Source organism: Apteryx rowi, unplaced genomic scaffold (genome assembly GCF_003343035.1).
Source record: "Apteryx rowi isolate R43461 unplaced genomic scaffold, aptRow1 scaffold_126, whole genome shotgun sequence".
In the NCBI taxonomy this organism is placed as follows: Eukaryota; Metazoa; Chordata; class Aves; order Apterygiformes; family Apterygidae; genus Apteryx; species Apteryx rowi.
In genome coordinates this window covers 1,060,000-1,084,357 of record NW_020447486.1, presented here as the reverse complement: position 1 = coordinate 1,084,357, position 24,358 = coordinate 1,060,000, and the positions used below count along the sequence as shown (strand labels likewise).

General features: G+C 43.2%; 1 protein-coding gene across 11 annotated transcripts in view; it reads left to right on the top strand.

The window, feature by feature from the left end:
• CAMK2G (calcium/calmodulin dependent protein kinase II gamma) overlaps positions 1-24,358 on the top strand; it is a 237,098-nt gene that overhangs the window by 176,457 nt on the left and 36,283 nt on the right. For all 11 annotated transcript variants that reach the window (XM_026055831.1, XM_026055825.1, XM_026055829.1 and 8 more), the window contains exons 4-12: positions 5,660-5,714; positions 6,305-6,370; positions 9,314-9,386; positions 12,548-12,650; positions 13,528-13,611; positions 14,479-14,573; positions 17,249-17,371; positions 19,487-19,570; positions 20,258-20,300. In XM_026055831.1, coding sequence (XP_025911616.1) covers positions 5,660-5,714; positions 6,305-6,370; positions 9,314-9,386; positions 12,548-12,650; positions 13,528-13,611; positions 14,479-14,573; positions 17,249-17,371; positions 19,487-19,570; positions 20,258-20,300 — 726 coding nt within the window. The remainder of the gene's footprint in view (positions 1-5,659; positions 5,715-6,304; positions 6,371-9,313; positions 9,387-12,547; positions 12,651-13,527; positions 13,612-14,478; positions 14,574-17,248; positions 17,372-19,486; positions 19,571-20,257; positions 20,301-24,358) is intronic.

The following is a 24,358-nucleotide window of genomic DNA, read 5'->3' as shown; positions in this document are numbered from 1 at the left end:
TGCCATTGCTCCTTGATATTATTTCTTTTTAGAATAAAAACCGAAAGTGCATGTGAATTTCGGAACACTTTGAAATACCAGCTTCAAATTTTGTTCTTGAGGCAAGATTTCCAGCAAGCCTCTGAAGACAGCAGGCAGAGGAAAGTAATATTCACGGCACACATTCTTAGAAAGTGCTTGAACTCTGGGTACACAGCTGCTGTTCGGTTCAGCAACCGCAGCATGTTCCCTTGAGCCACTTGCTCTGGTATCAGGCTCTTTGCAACTGCCGTGGATTGCATCAGGGACTCAGGTCTGACACACACAAAGCAGAGAAAATAATTTGCACAACTTGCATCTGACAGTGTTGAAGATTGGAGCTTTTGGGGAAAGGGAGTGGTTTTGTCTCATTGTTTTTCTGTTTGTTAAAGTTATTTTTCCAAAGGCCGGCTTTGTGGGAAGATGTTTTCTGTGCATATTACACTGGTAATACCAGTGGACGTAGGATGAGAGCTGTATTTGCTTGGGGTGAGACTGGAGATGAGACTGAGGGAAGAAGTAAGCTAGTAAGCTAGACTTTGCCTTCCCTGTATGATGCATGGCAACTCTTCAAGAGTGCAGAGTTACACATGCGCATTTAAGAATGAAGGGACAGTTTTAGGTAGCAGTCTCTCATTTCCACGGGTGGAATATGCCTTCAGTACCAGATTCAGGACTGTATGTGAGAAGTTTTATGGTTCTTTTGGGTCCTGCTCAAAATCTTGTTTCAAGATACTGTACTGAAACCACTGCCTACTCCTCCCAGAATCTGTGTGCTTCTTGGAGATATCACCTAAATGGTGACCTATGCTTTCTCCTGACTGACTGGGTCTCAGTCTAAGCTAACATGGTTGCAGAAGTTGTGTCTGCCTGACAGTCTGCAATGAATTCTGCTCCTTTGGTCAGTAGTTGTTCTGCCATTGCTCACTAGTGCCCTCATTTTGATTTATTATTTCTGAAGTTATCTGTAAGACTTGTCAGTCGTATAAAATTAGATGTCCTTATGAACTGTACAAGCACTCTGTTCTTGGTGTGGATGGGACTTCTGTCTGTGCTCTGACTAAAATTGTTCAGGCAAGCTCTTTCACCATATCCTGTAACTGACTTAGTGCCTTGTTGTCTGACTCGCTTCTGTTTTCTTCTATCTTATTCCCCTCTCCTTGTCTGTTCTTGCTAAACTTTGTAGTAAGTGCTCTTTCATCAATGAGACCTCTGACATGGAAAGAGTCATCCAATGACCTTGAGTGTACGTGGTGTTGGCAGGAATGGACTTTCTATGTCTGTAAGAATCCCTGTGGTTAAGAGTATTTGGCTAGGAAGAAAATATGGTTTGAATTGCTTCTTCAGGACTACAGTATCTGTTAATAGAAATGCCTCATCTTCTGGTGCAATACAGAGAGTGAAAACAGGTTTCTTTGGGAAGTCCTGGACTCTTTTGTAGTTAGTTGGAAGACCTTGTGTTTCCATTGTGCCCCACTTCCTTCCAGCTGTGACTTGAGGCTCTTTTTGTGATGTGTGCATTTGTGCAGCCTGCTGTATGAGGCATAAATGTCACTGCTCCCCTAAGAGAGCAGAAAAAGAGCCTGTGATACTTTTGAGGAAAAGAGTAGATGGATTAATTCTTTCATTTTTAATTATCCGTTTTTCTTATCCTGGTTGGTCAGTTTTTGACTGCTTCACCTTCTAGCATCTACAGATTATTTTACTCTTTCCCATATTGTGTCAACAGATTACATGGATGCGAGCAGGCTATGCAGACTCTGCTGAGCTGCTCTGCTGAAATTGAACTTGTGGTAGTAATTAGATGGGGTGTCGGGACCAGCAGCCTGTAGAACAGATGGGATCTCCTTTTTCTGGGAAAATGTGTGAAACAGGAGCACTCAGTACTTTGGTTCCTGTTACCCACTCCTGGAACTGGGCATTCAAGAACCTGTATCCTGCTTTTCATGTGAGGGTGCTCTTGCAGGACATGTTTAAAGCAAAGAGGGCTTTATACTAGCTGGAAAGTGGAGGTATGAGATGGTATTTGATGGTTGTGTATCTTTGTGGTGAATGTTAAGATACTGTGGATTTTCTTGATGAACCAAAGTGGAGAGGAGGCTAAGAAACTCTTTAAATGCTTTTATTCTTGACATAACCTAAAGGTGGTAGAGTTACTTCTGAATATGTGCTGTTTCGTGGGGTGGCTGAGTGGTGTTGGAAAAGGCAGATAATGTTAACCTGATAGTCCCTGGTAATTAGTGTTGTATTTGAGAGCAAAGTAAATCGTTTCAACTTTCATGTCAAAGACGTAATCAGTGGAGCGAATAGTGGCAGGAGCTTTCTAGTGGCAGTATCCTTTCTAGATCCTCTCTAGTCAAGAGGGCCAGCTCTTGTGGCAAGGTTGAAAAGTAGGTAGGCAATACTTTTGGATGAAATGGCACTAAGTGCTCCTGCTGCTCTACCACTGGACATTACTTTTATTTCTCCCCATCAACATCAGTATGAAACAGGTGTGGGCTGGAATTGAAAGTCACAAGAGTTTTGGTATATTCAGACTTTTCTTAATCTTTCTTGACTTCCCTCAGCCCCACTCCCCTCCACCCTTTAAGCCTAATGTTTTGAGCTGCTGCTAATTATTCCTCTGTAGAGTAGTCGTGCCCACTTTCATCTTTCCTATAGCTTTTCTTGGTTTTGCTGTTCTACCGTTATTCCCTGAGCTTTGTTCAGCACATTGAATCCTARGCAGATTTTGTTCTGCATCCCTCTGGGCCGTCACAAGGAAGCAGCTCCTGTGTTAAGTTAACGACCTGCATCCTGCCTCCAAGGCCTGCTCCCTTCTTCTGCTGGCAGCCTGAAGGTGACCTACCACATCGGTATTTAGGAGCTGTCTCTCTATGTCCTCCTGTCATGGTTCCACACCTAAGAATACAAGTAGTGTTTTACTGGCCTCAAAGGCTCTTTCTGCTGCCTCTGCTGGTCTTTACCAGCTGAATCTCTACTTCCTTCCTTTCTCAAAATGTATCCGACAAAATTGCTTTCCTCAGAATGAATAAATAGCACCGATCAGCTCATTTGTGTTTCGTGTGTTTATGTGGTTTAATTTGCTGTCTACATCTTTGTGTCAGAGTTTATGGTTCACTGTTTCTCCCTTCTACCTGCAGATGTGTTTGCTGCTCTCTCTTCATGGCACTGCTCTTGGTATCAGTYGCTCCACTTCTCCTCTGCAGGGATTTCATTCATGCTGCTCTCCCCTTTGATTTGGGCGTTCTACCAGCACTTCGACCTTTCAGGTGCTAGAGGGAGGAAAATGCTTTTTTTTGCACACTCAGTGTCGCTGGACACGACCTTCCTAGCACATCTCAGCTTTCCTTAGAGTTTTTTCATCTGTTCCTTGTTCCTTCTTCGTAAGGTCCCTTAGTAGATTTTGGTCTGTGTCCTGGCCCTTAGCTCTTGTTTACATGCCTGGCTCTTGCATATACTCAACTAGTCTCATGATGTTGGAGTGAGAACCTGCCCTGTGCTGGGAATCCAAGGGTCTGTTTCAGCCACTTTCCCTCTTGTTTCTAGTCTTGAATGGAAATCTTTTCTTCTAGGAAATGCCCTCCTTCTCTGTTGCATTTTTGTAGTGCTACCTCTATTGGATCCTGCCAAGTGCTCAGGAGGCAAGTTTGAAGTGCATTTTTCATATAAACACAAAGTTGTAGTGTACGGAGGCTACTACAAAGCCAGCTAAAGCTGCTTACTTGGAGGAGATTTTTTTGCAGAGTGTTTCGAGGAACTTAATTCTTAAAGGTGATGTGTCTCTGTTTTCATGCTTTAGCAGCAGCATGTTTCACCTGAAACACCTGCTCTCCTGTTACTCTCACTGTAATTACTTTTTTCCAGCATTGTGTCATGTATAGAATACCCCTCCCAGAGCCCTACAGTTAGGTGCAATAGAAACACTGAGGAAAGGAAGATGCTCAGGGGACCAGCTCAGAGATCTTGTAAATTAAGTCAGGAAAAGAAATAAGAAATCAGTCAGGCAGGAAGAATGAGGAAACAATGAAATGCTTTTAGGAAAAGTACTGGTAGTGGTCTCAGTGCTACATCTGTGCTACACTGTTATGTGTGTGTGTGTGTGTTAGCGTGCATGTGAAACGGTGTCTTAGCAAAGGAAAGTTATAAGGAGGATTAGAGGAGAGTGCTGAGAACATTTACCAAAGCTGTTCATATGAGATGGGAGCGTATGCCAAGTGCTTCTTTGAAACATTCCCAAGACGGTGATGGTAGCTGACATCATGAGCCAATAAGAGGTGCAAATTGACCTCTTGGTACGGGTCATGGTGGGGAAAGTCAAGACAGGTCGCCTATATTTTTTACAGAATAGAACAGAAGACAGTGAAGAGATGCAGAGGCATGGTTAAAATGATGGAGGAGCATAACAGTCTTTGTCTTGTTAAGGATGAGAACGGTAATGTTACTTTGATCAAGGGTAGATAACAAGATGTTGCAGTGACTGAGATCCAGCCTGGGCTAGTTGTTTTAGTTGAATGAATCAATAGGGAAAGACTGTACTTTAGAGAGACTTATATAAAGAAGATGACCCATTCCTCGTCTGAGTGTCAAAGTTTAGGAATTGAGTCAAATAGCATTGCTAGGTTGTGACTTTGATTGGCAGGTAATATAGAGAAGTTTTCCAATGGGGAGAAAAGAGATAAATAGAGAGGGGTTAGTGAGATGAAATTAAGAGCTTAGTTTCTCTTTCAGGCTTGGAATTGGTGCCTATGTATCCAAAAAATATCAAAGAAAGTGAGATTTTGACTCAGACAGGAGGAAACAGCACTAAAGGAGAAATGTGTTCCTGTGTGTTGGCTTCATAAATATGATAATTATTGGTATTGCCCACTGGTAACATGGCAGAAGGAGGACAAAGAATACTAAGGGATAGCAGCCCACCATGGGAGCAACCCCAATCCTGGCAGTTAAAGGGAACAAGGAAGGGGAGAAGATGAAGAGTCATTCAGATGATAGGAGCAGAACTAGTAGGGTGTAGGTAAGGAAGCTGAAGGAGAAGGAGATTTTGTGAAGGGGAGTGTGGTCAGATATGTCTGTGCTAACAAACAGATCTGGAAAAATGAGGCCGGAAACTGGCACAGAATTTTGGTTAAGGGTTTGGGGTAGAAGTCAGAAGGGAGTGAGGAAAAATAAAGGGAAGGAACTGAATTCGTTGAGCTTTACAGATGATGGCACTGACATGTAGGTGGGTTCAGAGGTGGATTTTTTGTTTTTTCATTGGAGATTCTGAAAAGGGTTCGTCTTGTGAAATCAAAGTGGGTGGGGAGAGATTCACAAAACGTGAGTGTGGAGGGAAGGGTGGGCAGATGTGAAAGGAGGGTACTGAAGCATTAGAGTAGGAGAACGGTACAGGGTATTTAGAGTTTGTTTTGACACTGGGGAGGGGTTGGGTGTATGTGAAGGACACCCATCTGTTCCTTTGAGATAACAGAAGGAAATAGGTTGCAGGTCACTAAGTGAGCACACAAAGCAAAGGGCATGGGGAATTAACAGACTGATTGGGGTTGAGGGAGAACTTGGTTTTGTGGTTAGGTCTGATCTGTGAAGTGTTGTATTTGCTACATGCTATCTAAATCCCCATTTCTTGATTGTATTTTTGCAGTGCGGCTCCATGACAGTATTTCAGAAGAAGGTTTCCATTACCTCGTCTTTGATCTGTAAGTGTCTCTCTTTGGCTTTGATGCTTCATCAGTGATACAGACATGTGGATGGTTGACTAAGAGTGGGATATAAAGCACCTGCATTATTTTAATTCTCTCTTTCCCTGTTGAGCCTTGTACATGACTCTAGTCTATTTGACAAAAATCCATTTAGGGTGTGGTAGGGAATGGACCAGGAAAGCTCCTGGCAGCAGGTGCGAGTGTCGGATGGCAAAGGGCAGCTATCCTGTGTAGGGAGGTAGTCTGCAGGGATCAGAGGATGGGTGTTCTGGCCAAGCTTATCGTATGCTAAACTCTGTAAAGGAACATGGACCATTTGTGCCCAGTACGTCAATGGTGTCCAGAGTACTGCTGGTGAAATGACATTCCAAGGGGTCTCATGGATGTACTAGTGCTTGGGCCACGACTGTGGGGTTTTCCTTTTCTCCCCTGTGCTACAGTAGCCCTGCGCAAGCTGTTCAGCACAGGCTGCTGAGAGGCTTCTGGGGGGGAAAAGGGCCCGATCAGGGAGGCAACATATGTGCTGTACAGGCTCCCAGCTACATACGGACAGACTCTGTAACCTCCCTTATTATTTTAAATTTCAGGGTTACTGGTGGGGAGCTCTTTGAGGATATTGTCGCCAGAGAATACTACAGCGAAGCAGATGCCAGGTGAGACTGTTTCCAGACCCTTCTGTGTGTGTGCCACGTGTGTTGGCAAGTGGAATGAATTTCCTGACTGCTGTTTCTGTGCATGGCTTTGTTCTGAAACTCTTGCTCCCTGTTCGGAAAAAAACATTCTTCTGCTGCTATTAGCATAAACTATTGTCACCGGTCAGCCTCTGACTCACTACAGCTCTAGCCCTTGCCCCTTGCAGACGCTGCTGTTGCAGTGTGCTCTTTCCTGGGAGGTCTGTTGCTAGCGGCTTTGTCTGCCTGACCTTTCTGGTGGGTGGTGACAGGGTGTCCTTAGTGAGCAAATGCAGGACAGAGCTGTCCTGTGGCTGCATGAGAGTACTGGCTGCTGGGCCTCTGCTTTCTCATACTGGGGTTCCAGTGATGTGTCGTTTCTTTTGGGCAGACCCATTTAATTTACCTGTGTCTAGGTCATGGGTTTACTGGGGGGAGCCTATGTTTCTGTGAAAGCCCTCTATTGACTGTAAGCTCGCTGGTGCAGTGAAAAGAGGCACAATGTTTGACAGTGACCTTTGTATTTTGATATTAAGCAGATTTAAAGTTCTGCCCTTCCTTTTTGGAGTGTTCCTTCTCTCCCTATGTGTGAGTTCCCTGAAATGGACTATGCTGTTCAGGCAGGTGGGCGATTTGTGCGGCAATAGCCCAGGGTGCTCTCCGACTCATCTTTTGGACATGGAGCATTTGGAATCAAGCCTGGGATTAGGCAGCTTCTGTTCTGCTTTAGCAGGACCTGGGAGTGACCTGATGGGGATGTTTCACCTCTGCTTATTCTGCACCTGTGTGCTTATTCCATCCTAATCCTCACAGGAGCAGGAGTTGGGGAGAGCTGTGAGAGGAAAGGGGGAAGAAGTGACTAGTGGGTGTTGCTGCAGGGGGAGTTCAGCTGGCAATACTGTGAAGGTGCTTGTACTGAAGTGGTGAGCACACCAGGTTGAGGTGGGAGCTGTGATGAGGACAGCATGCCTTTCCTGAACATAAGGAAGGAAAGGGTGTGATCCAGAGTATTCATGTATGTACTCTTATGGAACGTGTGGGTGCTTACTTGCTTTCCCTGTGATGCGCTTACAGCTGCTGTCTTCTGGGCATTGCACGATGCTCTCAAGTGAAGCATTGCATTGCACAGCATGCTCCACTGGCGAGCCATCTGGTGACAGGGAAGGCCAGCAGGCTGGTTGTCTACAAGGGAGCTCCCAGCAGAGAGATCTGGGAGCCCTGTGGACATTTTCAGCAGGGTTGTATGGATGTTGTAGGCACAGCGTCTCACATGCACACAGTCACTCAACCCATTCCGCCCTGAAGTTGGGAAGTTTGGGGGTTATCACCGTCCTTCCCTCTGCCTCTCTTGCCAATGTCTGTTCCCTGAAATGGTCAGGAGCTGGCAGTGAAGGACACTGATCCAGAAAATTATGGGTAGGCTAGGGGAAAGGGAGTGTCTGTTGCTTTCCTAAGAGTGCTCAGCCCTCTGACTTTCAGCTGGCCAGGCCTTGCAGTGCCCACAAGATGATTGAGTGAAACTCCTCCCTTTCTTTCCCCATGCCGAGCTGAATTCCAGAGCAGGCTGGGAGAGCAAGGGAGTGAGGTCTGTGCCAATCCGCTGCACTTGGCTCGCCTGGGACACCTCACACTTTTGCCATTTTTGGCCAGAAAATCTCTCTTGCTCAGACTCAACTCTGTTCTAATTATACATTTTTTGTTTTGGGAGCGGGGATATATTCATGGATTGCTACCCTGAGGATTGTACTGCCAGCTCTTAGAAGTGGGGGGTAACAGTTACACTGTGCTGCACATCCTCCCCTCTTGCTCCCTTCACCCTCGTCCCATCTTTTCCAGTAGCCAATTTCCCTTCCCTGACATATTTCACTTGTTTCAAATTTGTTCCCATGAGACTCGCAAAGTTCAACAAGGGGACTCAATGCTCCTGCAGTGAGAATTGTCACAGAACACAGACTGAGTTGCCCACATCTGCTTTCTTACTGCCCAGCTGTGCAAGCTGTCAAAATCCCTAATCCTTTCCACATTGAGAGGAGTATTTTGTTAGAATCTCACTTAGGTGCAAATGTACTTATGCTTTATCAGCTTAATCTTGGGAGCTGAGGAAGTTTTTAGCAGATGATTTCTACCAGAAATCTCACCCACGGGTATGTTGTGCTGTCCTTATATGACAGGTGTTAATAATAGGTCTTTTTCCCATGTGGTTACAGCAATGAGAGTAGCAGAGGCATCAGTTTTCTATGAGTTAGGGGTGTGTGGCACAGTGCACTCAACAGGGAATGAGTCTGCTTTTCAAATCACTAGCCCCTTAAGTGGGATCTGTACTTAAAAGGCACCCAGCAAACGGGTGTGTGCACACATTGTGTATGTAAAGTGCTTGAGATGCTGCTYTGAAAGCTTTGCAACCTGGCAGGCACCCAGGAGTTTGTTGGGGCTGCTGCTTTCCAAAAGTTTATTCTTTGCTCTGGACTAGCCCAACTGAATGTTTCCCGGAGTGGTTTGGCCCTGTTTGCCCAGTCTCAGCTGCTGATAGTTTGCAGATAAACTAGCAGTCTCTGCCAGTTTGCAGATACTCAGGTGCCTCAGTTCTCCTGCATGAAGAAATTGGCTGAAGAAACAAATGGGATATGTAGTGTGAAGAGAAGGAAGGAAAGGAGGTGATGGGAGGCAGGACAGAGGCTTTGAGGTCCTGTCATAGCTGGGATGTGTTTAGCATCCTGTTGCTGGAGGGTGGGAGTCCAGCTGTGACAATACTGAGCTATGGCATCCAGTGGGCAGGACAAAGGGAGTTGGCCTGGAGTCCTGAACTCTCCGTGGTACAAATATAAAAGTTAGGGAAATAGTTCTGGAATGAGATGAGATGTCAAGTGTATGTGTGTGTGTGTGTGTGTGCGCGTAACCCTGTGTGTCTCTCCCTTTATCTTGCAGCCACTGTATTCATCAGATACTGGAGAGTGTGAATCACATTCACCAGCATGATATCGTGCACAGGGACTTGAAGGTAATATTTCCTCCGTGCCACAGAGGCTGAGGAGAGCAGCCAGGGGATCATTGGAAGAGGAATACTTGTTGCCAGCTGGCAGGGCTTTCCCCCCCCCCCCCCCACTTGAACTGGGCTCAGAGGTTCCTGAAGCACAAATTTGCTTTTCTGGATTTTTCCAGAGGTTATGCTGAACTCCCAAGGAAGTTTTGGGTCTGGACTTCATGAATTTTGCCAGCTGTCAGCCTTTCTGAGGCAGCTCTGGGATGGGGTAGTTGTGATCCTTGGGAACGATAGGCTTTCAGAGAAATTTGGGTAGGATTCATTAGAATGAAGGACTTTTTCTAGTCTGTTGTTGAAGAGATCTCTAGAGACCTGAGGTACTCTCTGTTCAATCTGCCAAGATGAGTTTGTCTACACAGAACATGTATATTTTTATTCTGCACTTGAATTGCCAAACACATGCCATTGGGCTAGGAAAGAGATGCACAACAAGAATTTTTCATCCATTTCTTTCTTCCTCATCAGTAGAAGCTTCTAATCTAAAAAAACAAAAAAACAAACAGAAAAACAAACTACTGGCCAGTTAAACACGGGGTGAATCGACCATTTGCCACATTCTAACACATTTATAGACCCAGAGCCCCCGCAGTGGAGTTACTTAAACTCCTTTCCCACACAGTGCCAGCTGTACTGGGAGCTGGGCAGGCTCCAGAATGACAAGCCTTGTGCCGGAAGGTCTGCCTGCCCTGCAGCCTTCTCTGTCTAAAGTAGGAATGGTGATGGCCACCAGTGTTCCAGTAAAATTAATGCAGGATGACACCTGCTATTAGTGATGGTTTGTTGTAGAACACATACAGAAAGGTATAAAAATACTTTGCAGAGAGCATGGTAAATACATGTTGTAAGTTCAGTGGCAGTGTTTCCCCAGTGTTTCAATCTAGTGAACAACTGTCAACCCTTAATGTTTCTGGCAAATTCTCTTGCAACACTTTATTGGCCTTCTGACTCAGAGCACTGTGAAAAGATGGAAGTGATCTGCTGTGGAATGACCAAGATGATCTGGATTAGCGCTGACACTGCTCTTGAGGAAGGTAACCTCCAAGAGGCTCTGCTAAGGAGGGCTTCCGTGGAAATGGGTAGTGTCTTCTAGTACAGGATGGTATGAGTTTTCCTTTGCATCCTATGTTCAGGATGGTGCACTCTGAAAAGACATCATCTGTTTTGCTCCCCAAGTTTTGTTTGTGTTAAAATTGTGATCTTGTTCAAAATTTATCAGGTGTTAGACTCTCCCCTCATAGTTAATGTGTTTCTTCTGTCACCTGTTCTGATTCACTGAAACTATCCAGGTCTGAGGAGTAGCCATTCTTTTTAGCAATAAATGATGCTGTGCTCTTTATTTAATATTCTAGCTCCTTGCCAAAAACTTGGCCTTCAGGATCAGCGTGTAATAACTGCAGAGCTTGCTTCATGCAAAGTTTTGTCTTCTGCACCTCCTTTTTCTAAGCTGGTCTTTTGGCTGGCATGCCCTTAAAGAACTTCAAATATTGAGCTGCCCATAGGGACAGTAAGAAATTGGGGTATGTATTCACATTTATACCAAAGAGTATGTGAAACCTGAGACAACTCATATGTTGGCAAACGTGCACATGGATAAGCACCATTAGCCTTAAGGTGTTCGTAGCTGTATTTTAGAGGCAAATAGTGCTTAGCTAGTATAAGCCTGACTTAAATTTCACTGTTTCTTAGTCAAGCCAAGCCCAGGTGTGGTCTGAATTTGGGAGGGTTTAGGAACTTGTTTATGCTGGTGAGTTTTCATCCATGTAGCTTAATTAACACAGTCKTCTTCACTTCCAATATAGCGAAGAGCCAGAGGCCTCAAAATGTATTGAGACCCAGTACCTCTTCCTTCCATGCTGCTTACGGCAAGGACTGTGACAAGCAAAGCCATTTTATCTTCATTCAAAGCAAAAGCAAGGCACATGCCCAGTAGTCCCACACTCTAAGGGAGCAGGTGAATGAGGAAAGTATCCTATTCCTGTCAGGCAGAACAGTGGTGTATGGTCACAGTGGGGTGAAAATAGTGAGCAGGCTGCAAACAAGACCTCCACCAAATTTGTGAAACTGAGACCAAGTTCTGCTTCCGAATTCCCAGGCATGTGTCTTGCTAGATTAAAAACTCAAGTTGATATGTATTGCACATATGTTCAGAAAGGGGTAGGATGAAAATTAACGATTCTGTCCTGGCTTGTCCCTGTCTACAAGTTGAGTTTCCTGCTGAGCTGTCATAGCCATCATGTTCAAGGCTTTGGAGTTTCAAAGAGGACTCCTGTAACTAGCTGCTCGGACACTTCAAAGGAGGCCGTTCATTGTCTCAGTACAATTTTGGGAATTGTGTTAAGTGCTGAAGTCTTGTGCTGGAGCACAGCAGAATTATGATCGAAGAGAGATTCATGTGAGGTGGAAATGTGAAGGGCAAAAAACTCTCTCTCACATTCCTGGCACATGGGAGAAGTGACATGGCTGCCCGTGGTGTAGGTGAGAGGTAGTGGCAAAATAGCATATTTTACATTGCTGTAAATGAGGATTCATAGCGTGGAAAAAGAGCTTATGAGACTACTTATTGCTGTGCTGTTTATGCCAATATGAGGCTGAGGCTTTTTCTGTAAGGGATGAAAGCTACTGCCTGTCTAGATGACGCCTTCCCATATTACAGATCTCTATTTAGCAGCCCTTATTAGCATCATATTTACTTTTCCAGTGCCTTGGGGACTATGTAATGTTTGTGGGGAGAAACATCACTGCAGATTGTATCTGCTGCATCTTCTTCCCCTCCCTGCTTTCTGCGGGGATAACAGAAACAAATTTTGGGTTCTGTGCTGCAGGAACTGTACTGTCAGTGCCCTCTGGTGTCAGCATATAAAGTGCAGGCTGGGCTGGGAGAGGCTCTGGCTCCTGTAGAGGATTTTAGGAGGAACAGAAGAGAATTTGCGTTAGACTTGAGAATTTTCTGCCACTGTAGGTCAAGGCTGTTAGTTGCTGTTGCTCTCCCTGAGTCCAGACAGCTTTAGTATGTGCCTGCTAAATTCAGTCAGCTTAAATGATGTGAATACTGAGGCAGGAGGCTTTAAAGAGGATATCAATCTTTCATTCTTACCTGCTTTCTTCTTTCTTCTCCCCAGCCTGAGAATTTGCTACTGGCAAGTAAATGTAAGGGTGCTGCTGTCAAACTGGCTGACTTCGGACTGGCTATAGAAGTGCAGGGAGAGCAGCAGGCCTGGTTTGGTAAGAGTGTTTGAGCTTTCCCACTTTTGCTCACCTCCTTCCTGGAGCCTGGTTGAGTTGCAGTCACCCTGAATATTTTCTCTCAGCTCTTTCAGCACGCTTGCATGTATTCAGCATTGCTACTTCCTTTCCTAGCATCCCAACCTCTAGGTCCTTAAGCACAAACCAAGGTGTGATAGAAGAAAGAATATGATAAGTAAAGGCAGAAGATGTGACTGTTTATTCTCTATTTTTCTTCTCAGTGTTCAGTAGGTGCTAGTGTTAGAGATGAATGCAGCTGCTAAGTTTAGACCCTGTTCCAAATTTTCCTACTGCTCAGGAGTGTTGAGATCTGGAATTTTGTTTGGTCATTTTACAGAAATAAGTTTGACCTGGCCTTCCTCAGGCACATTTGGATCTGGCATTGTCTTTGTTTAGGTAAAACAGATTTAGAAATGAGACCTTCTCAGGCTAAGCATCAGCTCTGAGATTCTGCAGTGCTGTGGAGACTCTGGAGAGATGGCTGCTCGTCCCGGTCTGCCCACACCATTTGGCCATGGGTTGTGTCCCATCCATGTCTAGCATTTTCAAACTCCAAGTCGTATATGTAGCGATGATCTGAGGCCTGGCACAGGAGTTTGTACTCAGCTGCGTGATACATCCCTTCTTTCTTTTCCGTTTTGACTTGTTAAGCAACGCATAGATGCTTAACCCAATCCAATTATTTTTTTCCCCTTTCTGCTGGTCTACCAGAGGTATCTGTATCTCTAGCAGATATGCATGGGGTGGGAGGGAATGGGTTTTGAACTTTGGCTACCATTAGTGGATTTTGTGATATCACAACATATCTTTTCTGCTTGGGGACTGTAAGTACTTCATGTCATCCATTTCCTGGCAGGGTTTGCTGGCACTCCAGGCTACCTCTCCCCTGAAGTCTTAAGAAAAGATCCTTATGGAAAACCAGTGGATATATGGGCATGTGGTAAGATTCCATCAAAACATTTTACATTTGCACATCACCTTTTCATTTATAGGAGCAATTCCTTACAATCTGTTGCTGGGAGGGAATTCACTGCTCCTTCTTGACAGGTGGAGAGATGAAGGCACACTGAGAATAAGCACCTTGTGTAGACAGAGTTAATACTGGAGCCTGAATTCATTTGATTTTGATTCCTAATCCTTTCTTCAGTCCACCTACTGCATGTYTGAGACTCAAGATAGAACCTGTTTGTGCTTTGCAGAGTCAGTTATTTAGGTCACTGTAGCAATTTTCTATTACGCTAACTATGTAGAAGATGAAATATTGAAGGGAGCTGATTTTTAAAAGGAAAAAACAAAATGTAAATGTATCTGGGACTGATAAGTTTAAAGCTATGTGGTATCAGTGTTGCCTGACATGAACTAAATGTGTCTCTGCAGGCCAGCAGTGTTAGTTTTGTCGATGGCTTACTGTCCCAAGAGCATGCACAACAAGCATCTAAAAAGCTGTTCCTTGTTAAGAAGTCCCTTGCTGCCAGCAACCCCAAGGGATGTGGCTTGGGTTATCCTTAGAGCAGCTGGGAGTTGCGKCTCAGCAGCTATGACAGCCAGGGGAGGAGGGTAGAAGGACATCCTGCATCTCGTTCTCGCTCCTGGCAGCAGGGGATAAGAGCTGAACATGAAGTGCCAGGGCAGGGTTCAGCAGAGGAGAGATCTGTACTGTCTTCCAGCACCTTGTAAGACTATGATGGCAAATGAAGATGCAAATGAAGTCATTGCCCTGGGGAGTGTCAAGAGGGAAGGAAGAGGGGCTGAAGGAGTAACTGGCATATTAGCCTAACCATAGTGTATCTGTGTCTCTCCCTCCCAGGAGTGATTCTGTACATATTACTAGTGGGGTACCCTCCCTTTTGGGATGAAGATCAGCACAAACTCTATCAGCAGATCAAAGCCGGAGCCTATGACGTAAGGGCACTTTCTTGCTGAGTACCTGCATGGGTGTAGAAGTACTGTTCCACTTAGCCATCCAAAACATGCTGTTATTTTACTTGGTGTCCAGCAGCAGGCCCCAAGCTACTGTGCAAAGTGATGATGTTTGGCGTGTTCATACACCTTGTTGTCTTCACTGCCTGGTATACTGTATGGGGCTACTAAAAGGATATGTGGAAAGCATTGTAGTGGGCATCAGGGCACTGCTGGTCATTAGGGAAATGGAGAGCTGGAAATGCAGATGATAGGAAATGGTATCTTCTAGTGCATTTACCACAGCAAAGTCCTGAAGGCTTTACCAGTGCTAACTCTTTAAGGCAGAGCAGAGGGAAAATAGAATGAGAGAGTCTGTCTTTATCAAGGCCTCACTAAAAGTGTGAGGAAGCGTTCTAAGGAAAAAATAGCTTAACTTACAGCCTCAGCTCTCCTCTGCTTCACAGTGGAATTTCTTCCAGCTGTGGAAAGTGTGGAGCCCTGTGAGTAGACTGAATGACTGGGGCCTTGGGGGGGTGGTTTGGTGGTGGGGATCAGCATAGTGAGTTTGAGACTCTGGTAAGAAGCCAGGCAGATCCTGGGGCAGTTCTCAGAGCATGACCAAACTGAGGTTTAAGAAGTGTCTGAAGGAGAGGAATAGCAAGGAGGTTAGAACTGAGTAAAGACGATGTAAAACCTGATCTGGGTACAGTAGTTTGGATACTTGACACAAATTCTTCCAAGTGAGGAGGCTTGGGAAGGAAGAAGGAACTCCTGAACTTGTAGTTCAAAACCTGTGGGCACAAGTATCAAGAGGAAGCTGGGGAGTTCATTTCGCAGGCTGCCCTGGGGGTGGTACACAGAAACCTGGGGTTCTGCTGGACCCCAGTTTCCACCCAGCTTCTGTGCCTGAGACCAGCAGAGCGGCTGCACATGGTGAGAACAAAGATCTGCCTAGCTCAGTGGCTTCCTGAATGAAAGGAAAGTAATGTCTTTGTATTTGATAGCCTTAAATGCACTTCTATTCTTCTCTTGCCTTCCTGCCTCTCTTGTTCCTGTGTTCTTCCTGTGTTGCTTGTTCTCTTTTTAAGTGTTTTTGCACTAATTATTTAGATGTGGATTTTCAAAGTACTTTGGGAATTAAATGTCTAACTCTTTTTGCAAGTAATGGAGAGTTAAGTGCCTAATCCTGACACCTCCTATAGTTCATCTTCCTGTTTTTGCATTCCTATATATAATGAACAAGTTCCAGTAGATTCTTCCCTTGTTTTGCCTGGCAGAAAACAGCTCAAGTTTTACTGGCATACATGCCCCTGGTGTCCTTACCTCAGCGTCTAGGGATCTGTATGTACTGGACTGTTATCTCTTGACCCACAGAGGAAGTGGTAACTGTGAATTAGACTTTGTGTTGTTCAGTAGGGGTTTTGCAAGGTGTGACCATGAATATTTTTGAGTTAATGCAAGGGTGGGAAGTGTTCTGGCTGAAAGCTCAATATTATGATTTTTAAATAGTCCCTTGAAGTGTTTGCAGAACAAATTATATAATGCTTTGCTGATGCCTGAGAATGCAGAAGAAAGATTATATGCAAATTGAGTATGATGAGTGTATTTTCATGACCCAACTGAGCAAAGAACAACATGCAGAAGAGAGATGGAATAAAGTTCCTCTAAGTGTTGTAGTACTGTAAGGAACTGTTCTCAATGCAGTTCCATCTTCCTTTGTTCCTCCTCCCTCTGCCCCCTCCCCGCCTTTAAAAACAGAGGACTTTTAACCCAACAGCAGATTTATCTTTGTGCTGCCAAGTTCATCTGTATTTGTAACATGTACAGTAGGCTTATAGGGGTGAGACATACTGCATTTAGTCTCAATGTGCTGTCATCTGTACCACATCCAAGCATCTGGAGGATGGCTTAAATATCCCATCTTTATCATTACTGGAACTATAGAAGAGAACAGTTACCCCTCATGGATGATCAGCAGCTGAAATACTTGATGTTCTGTTCTTTGTTTCTGTGCTTCTGTGTTCCCATCCACTATTGCATCTCTCTTGCTCTGCAAGCAATGGTTTCTGGTAKGGTAGATGCTCATTAACAACTTTCTGGTGCCTTGCTTACACCTAAGTGCCTGGTGTTATTCCATTATAGTGTACTTTATGGTGGGGAAAATATACTGTACCTGATGGGATGTTGTGTGTTAGCCATTATCGCTTTCACAAGGTTTTGCTATAGATAAGTGTTTGTGATATTGTATATGCTGTTATAGCTTTTTAGCATGCTAGAGAAAGCAAGATGAGCTAAAAAAAAAAAAATAATGCTTGTGTTTTTCATGTCACAACTCAGTTAAAAAGATCTATGACTGTACTTTTTTGACTGGTGAGTATGAATGAAATTCAAAGGTCTGACTGAATCCTAAAGGCTTTTAAAGCTGTTAATCTTCCTGCCTGTATTTGCTGAATGGTACAGGTATGTCCTGCTGTCTGGTATCATTCATTTGTTGGATTCTGTAGAATTTTCATTCAATTCAGGCTTTCAYAAAAATTTATGTTTTTTTTTCAAATATGTTAGCCCTGGTACCAAAAGGGGAAAAGCTAGAGTTCAGCTGGGTGGGAGGGAAAATCCCTTCTGCTAGTTGGAGAAGATATTTTTAGTTAATCATCTCTTTCTTCTTCCTCTTTCAGTTCCCATCACCTGAGTGGGACACTGTGACTCCTGAAGCAAAGAATTTAATCAATCAAATGCTGACGATAAACCCAGCAAAGCGCATCACAGCTGACCAGGCTCTCAAACATCCATGGGTCTGCGTAAGTGTGTTCCTCTGTTACAGGTTGGTTTGTGGCTTACTCTTAAGCCCAGAATATTTTAAATACTTCAAACTGTGATTTTTGGAGGTTGACCTGCAGCAAGACAACTTTGTCGTTTTGTGGTGCTTTTATTGCCACTGTAAGAAAAAAAAATCACTTATTTTTTAGAACAGTTTTTTGAATGTCTGTAGTTTCTGGTTTTCCCCTCATCTCCACTTCCAATACAAATCATCGCGCAATGTCAGATGGAGATTGGAATCAGACAAAATATTTTAGGATTATTTTGTTTGCATCTCTACTTCAGTTTATTGCATTGCATCTTTGCAATTTTGGAACATTTCCACCGTATGGCAGCTAAGTAGCTGTAAACCTGAAAGCAAATAAATGTCTTCTGCTATTCCATGGAGCTTGCAAAGCTGGCAAGGAAATCCTGGAATGCAGCAGAGTTTGGGGAGTAGCACCACCCCTTTTTTCTCAGCAAGATGAAATGGTTCCACCTAAGTCTAACCAGATGCTCTTGTAATACTGTAGCATACATCTGCTTTCTAGGTTGTTTTTAAAGTGTGTTCCTTAGCTCATTTGTTCTTAAGAAACTGGTAGTTTTTCCATCTGCCATAAAATAGCAAATTAGCAATTTGAACTTATATATGTGAATGTCTGTGTAGCAGTAGTGTGTCTTCTGCTGTCAAGTGATGCAAGATCCTTGTAAGTCAAAACCTTACACTAACTGAGACTTCGGGCATCTCTGGGTTGTTTTTTTCCTCCCCTCATGCTTGTAATCAATAGCAGTTCCCATATTTTTAACTTTTGTGCCAATGCATGAAACCAAAGTTGTACGTATTGTTATAGCTCACTCCCCATGGCAACGTAATATAAAACAGTTCAAGAGAGGCTTTCCGAGCCTAAATTATGAAGAGTTTGGTTTCGTTTCATAGTCATTTCTGTCTCTCACCCAAACTGCCTGTTTTGGAGTCTGCTGTTTCCATTTGCCCTGTGAATTCCCTGTATGCAACATACGTTTTCTCTCTGGAAATACATTTTTCCTCTGAAGTAAATGCAGTAGCAGGTCCTGTTTATCTGAGACACTGACTTTCGTAGCATCTGTAACCTTCTGAAGTGTATGTCCCAAACCTTTTAAGACAAATTGAACAACTGGGCATCACTTTCACTCCTAAGTAGGCTGCATGAGCAGTGACCATCAAGGCTGTTAGACAGCCTAACAGCTACCTTCTCCCTCCACACTTAACTAATGTATACTGCAGCAGGTGATTAGCTTTGAAAACAGGATTGAAGCAGATATTTCCCATGAAACTAGCTGAATCTGGGCATGGTTTACAGTTCTCTCAGCTATTAAAGAATTTTTTCCAAGCAGGAGAGAGCTAATAGAGGGTTTGTACACCTTAGTCTGCCAAGCTAGTCATTCACCCGCTGTCCTTGTAAAGGGAATTCAGGCTTGCAGCTCTATGCAAAGCAACAGCTACTTTGGCATTGGTCTCTGGCTTCCTCATGTGCTCTAAATGACTGGCAACATCAGTCCCTGGCTTCCTCATGTGCTCTAAATGACTGGCAACACTTCTGGGAAGTTCTCTTTTTGCAGCTTGGGATCCCAGTCTACTGTGGGTGACAGGTGTGCATCACTAGCTAGAGGTTATGCTCAGGTTTTTGCATTGATACAATAGAGCCATATGATCCTCCCTGTTACACACTGAAAATCTGTTTCTGCTAAACTGATGCAAAGATGCTGAGCCCCCTGCTAGTTAAGCACTTAGATTCAGTGAGCTGCCATGTCCAAGAGGAATGCCACTCACTAGTATTTATTTATTGCTGGGTGTTTTGCTTTGGAGCTGTTACTAATACAGTCTAGACCTTTTCTGTAGTGCCTCCCCTCAGTCACAGTTTCTCAGGTACTGACCTGTAATAGCCATCCTGACTTAACACTTCTTGCTATATTGATAAGTTTGTAAGTTATAAACTGCTTGCAGCATTTTGCAGCCATGCAGAGGTGAGAGGCTCGGCCATGTTAGTTTGCATATCATGCTGTGTGCAAGTAGAGAGAACTTTGCTGGCTGATTTGGTTAAATAAGTTGCTGATCTTTTCTCGTTCCTGTTTTTCAGCAACGATCCACTGTTGCTTCAATGATGCACAGGCAGGAGACTGTGGAATGCTTGAGAAAGTTCAATGCTAGAAGGAAGCTGAAGGTGAGTATATGTTAGTTTGGAGTTTTGTTTGTTTTTCAGTCCTCTGAATTTGAGGTTAGTACCTTCCTAGCAACAGTAATTTTTTTTTAAAGATTAGCTCACTAACATTAGTGGAATACCTTATGTGGTCTTCCAGTACAGGATAATAAAGTAGTTTATATTGAGGAGCTGGGTAGCTTCTTTCTCCAAAGCTGTTTCTCCTGCCTCTTTTCCTCTGTGCTGCATAATCACCCCTTCTACTTTCTTGCAAGAGAATTGAAATAGAGCAACTAATTCTTAAATTCTGGTGCTAAATCTTGATCATCTCTGCCTCCTAGTAGCAGGGTATCAGATGATGCCTGCCTGTACCTAGGGAGACCCCTCTGGCTCCCATATGGAGCAGTTACCTGCTATTTAAAAGCCAGGAAGAAACTATGTGTCTAAACATAACTCTTAGTGCCACTTTACATGTCCTAGGCTATTCTGCCTGGCCTCTAGCTGTCACTCCAGGAAGGCAAGAGTGTCTCAGTGGTCCCATGTTGGGTCCAACAACCACATGTGGGAGTTCTGGATACCCAAGGGCTTTCCAGGGTAGAATTAGGATGCCTCTGCTTTGGCATCTGAATCACTCCCTTCTCTATGGGTCAGCCCAGCCCCTTTCTGAAGTGAGTGAAGCTGTCTGTTATCCCTGCTCTCTCTTCCCCACAGGGCGCAATCCTCACAACAATGCTTGTGTCTCGGAATTTTTCAGGTAAGTTTTCGCTGTTCCTGTCCCTTCCCTAGTTTTGTTTTGTATGTGTATGAGTCAGCATATGTTTTAACCTTCTGGGGGTTGAGCAGCAGAGGAGGAAACTTGTGTTCAAAATCAGTTATGGCACAATGGTGGTAACTTTGTCTTGGCTGATGACGAGCGTGAAAAAGGGAGTGATTAGTTTGGGGAGGAGCGCATGTAGCTGTAGTCTGGTACAAGGTAGGAGTAAAGTCTGCTGCCACAATCCCCTGATGATTTTTTATTGTCAGTTTATGTTTGGGAGATTCTAGTTGACATTTGTTAGTTTTCCCTTCTAAAACCCAAGAGTCAGGAACTCTTACTCAATAGCAGTAATTCCTTTAGACTTGAGGCAGGGGCACAGGGCAAGTAATAATATTGGTGAGAATGGGGGCAGGAGCTATTAGGGTATTGTATTACTTTGACTCAACAAAAAAAAAAGGATCTGAAGCATCTAGCTATTAGGGTTTTCCTGCCCGGCATCTCAGAAGTGTTTTTCATCCTTTCAGGCTTGACAAATGATAGTCTGGCTCCCACCCAACTGCATTACGTAGCGCACTTACTGAAAACACAGTCTAAACATGCAAATCAGTGCTTTTTGGAAGATGATTGTCTTGGCTCAGCACACTGATGTGATGCACTCTCATCTATGTTCCTTGCCATTTGGGTGGAAAGCCTCTACTGCAAGTGCTGTTGGTTTATTTGCTTTCTTTGCCCTCTTTGCCATTTTTTTTTTCTCTTTTAAAATGCACTGGTAGAACAATCACTGAATCCATACATCAGATTTTTCTTGCACCTGACTACAGCTACTTTCAAGTGAAAGTGTGCTGTATGGACTGTAAGTGATGATGAATGAAAAGGAAGTGTATTAATTTCATCTGGCCATACACTAACAATGAACACTAGTACTTATCTTCTCTGTGGTGATACAATAAACTTCTAACTGGAATGAAAACCTCAGTGAAATGATCATCCTAGCATTCAAATGCACATTCATGCATACATTCTTTTGTGAAATCAAGACAGGATTTTTAATCTCCTGTATGGATTCAGGTAATATCAATGGTGTTCTTTAAATAAAATTAAAGAATTTGAAATCAAGGAACAATTAAGGGACAGCCCCCAACACCTACAGAATTGATTCTTGCTTTAAAGTGAACCTGTGCCAATATGTTAGGACTATGCAAAAAGTAAGTGTGGCTGTAGCAATTTTTCTTTACTGCATTTCTGATAGTTTGGCTTTAAAGGGACAGAATCATTTTCTCCATTCTGTTGTCCCAGGATTGCCCTGTGACATATGCTGTATGTTGAAAATTATACAGTGTTTTCTGAGAATGATTCTGAAATAATTTAACTGTTTGAAGAGCTATAGCACATGTGCAGGGCTTCAGCAGAACTGTAGAAAGCTTTTAATATTCTCTTGGGCTTTCTGCTCTCTGCTGGCGTGAAGAGTCTTTGATCTCTTCACAAAGCCAGTTTTTATTTCACTTAATTGATGATTCTGAAATAGTTGGTATTTTCTTATATTTTTAAACAGCAGGTTTAGATTCATTTTTAGTCTACAAATGTTGTCACTTCTAATGAAGCTGCAGAAGTGCTTGGGTAAGAAAATCTCTTGTGGCCCAGATTTTGAGTACATGAAATGCCTGAGAGAAGAGTTCTTAATGGTGTGTGACCTATGCATCCATTTATTCCCTTGCTTTGCTCATTCTTCTGTATCTCAAGGGCTGAAGCTGCTGGATGCAGTTCAGTTAACAGCTGAAGGAAAGGAAATCCTAGGTGACCTATACAGAGTGCAGAGTTCTCAGTATTGCTGAATCCTGCTTTAAATATAAACTGTGATTCCAGGTAATGAGATGCTCTGAAAAATTGTCCAGAAAGAACTGCTGTGAATTTAGATGCAAGGCATTGATAGCCTCTGTGGATAGTGGCTGTTCCTAATATTTTCATGCCATTTGAAAGGGGAGAGATCAGCTATGCTTGTTTTCTTTGGGGGAACTATGTGTAACATGAGCTTGTTCTTATTATCATTACTGTTCTTAAATTTGCTTGGTTTTTTTTAATTGCTGCAGTTTAAACAAATATATAAACCTGCTGGAACTGAAGAATAAGGGCACTGTAACTCACAGTAAAAAGGTAGGAAGCCCATCTGGGAAATCTGCATAGAGCTCAGACTTCTCCTATTGTGACAGGTCATATAATATCACTTGAAATGTCCTGAAATAGCACTTGTTTCTTCCCCTAAAGACCTTAAGGGTCTTTGATTTCTCTAATTGGGTTGACCCTATTTTGTGGGCTTCTAAAAGCCCCATTTTTGGTAGGCAGAAACCTAGAATTATTAGAAGAGAAGTTTTTTCCTGTCTGGGGACAAGATCTTCTAAAAGTTTCTTCACAGATGTGTTGAACCTAGAGGAAAATGAAAGCTCATGTGACCCTGGTATCAATTAATTAGGTGTGATAGTACTATCTGCAGGAAATATGAGAAGCCCTCTTTATCCTGTTGTCAGTATTATCTCCTGTCAAACATTTTGTAATGTGAAGTTGCTTCATTTGGCAGTGTTGTTTTAGCTTGTGACAAATTGTATGTTCAAAGTGTATGAAGCACTGGGTCTGCAGCAGTAATCTTTCTTCCATCAAAAAAAAAAATATTTTTACCAAAAATGTTTCTATTCTTTTGTGAGTAATCTTCCTGTTGCTTCCTCGGTTCCTTTTGTCCCAGATCAGTTCCTAAAGATAAAGAAATGTGATTTTGCTCCTTTCCACAGTTATAATATATTTGACAATTTAATATTGGCTATTTGTGGTTCTTTTAAAAAGACTGCCTCTTAGGTCAGCTGTAGGCTATTTATTAAAAGTGGGCACAGTTGTACTTCCTTCAGTGTAAGTTAGGAAATTTTTGAGACCTAGTCCTAATAAGGAGTCTGTAGATCCTGTTCACTCTGGTAGCTATTTATTCAGCTGGGGGAGAGAACATTACAATCTAAACCATGATATGGGGTCTTTGAAGTTGTAACAGGGTACACACATAATGCTTTAGATGCTCATATATGGCTCTTGATGTTCAAAGGATCCAAGCAAGTGCTGATTTGATCTATCTTTTCGCTTGCAGAATCGAGAAGTACTATGAAGTAAATCTGTTGATTAGATCATATACAAGAAACTCTTGAATCCCCTTCTGAGAAGTAAATGTAGATTCCTTACTAGGAGAAGGTCAGCAAAGTTTTCTCAAAATCCTCGTAGTTTTGTAGTGTTTGGGGGAGCCTGGACTCATTTCTATAGATAAAACCCTGTAAGTAAGCTTGCTACAAACTGAGTGCAAAGTTGGAGGAATTTGATTTTCATCTATCTCCGAAACAGCAGTCTTCACAAAGTGCTGAGAAGTGGCTTTTCTTCTTAAGTTAATTTTTATGCAAGACTTACAAGTGGACTATAGGAAATTCTTAGCACTATTTTCCTAACTCTGGATTGAAACCGTTAATTTAGAGAGAAGTCGTCACTGCACAAACTTCCATCCTCTGTAAAGTTCAGTTCTCTGAAGTGGGACAGCACAAGTCCTGTGTACTACCCAGTATTCAAAATAGATCCTAAAGCAGACGTTAATAGTAACTGAGCCGTATGCCTGAACCTCTGTTTTTAACTGATGCTGAGCTATTTTCTTGGAAATTGTTACTGCTTGCTCAAGACAACTTTGTGAGGGAGGTGTTACAGCAGTTTGTGACAGTAGCTGGAATTCATCACATATCTCTACAGATCCTTATTGACTTTCCCAAATGTGAAATTTTAGTTGTTTAACTAGTTAGGTGAGGTTGAGAGAGACTGGAGGCAGATCCAGGGACCAGAGTGCTTTCTAACTACTTAAAGAAAGGCTGGATGTGCGCATGAATGTCTTGTGTAACCTGTACCATGATGCTCTTGAGCTGACTAAAGAGCAAGAAGAAATGGTATGAATAGTAAAGTGGCACTGAAGTGTTTCACTGTCCTGCTGTACTTGCATTCCAGAAGTACTTGTGAGGCTGCATTTTTGCTGGTGTGTGTGTGTA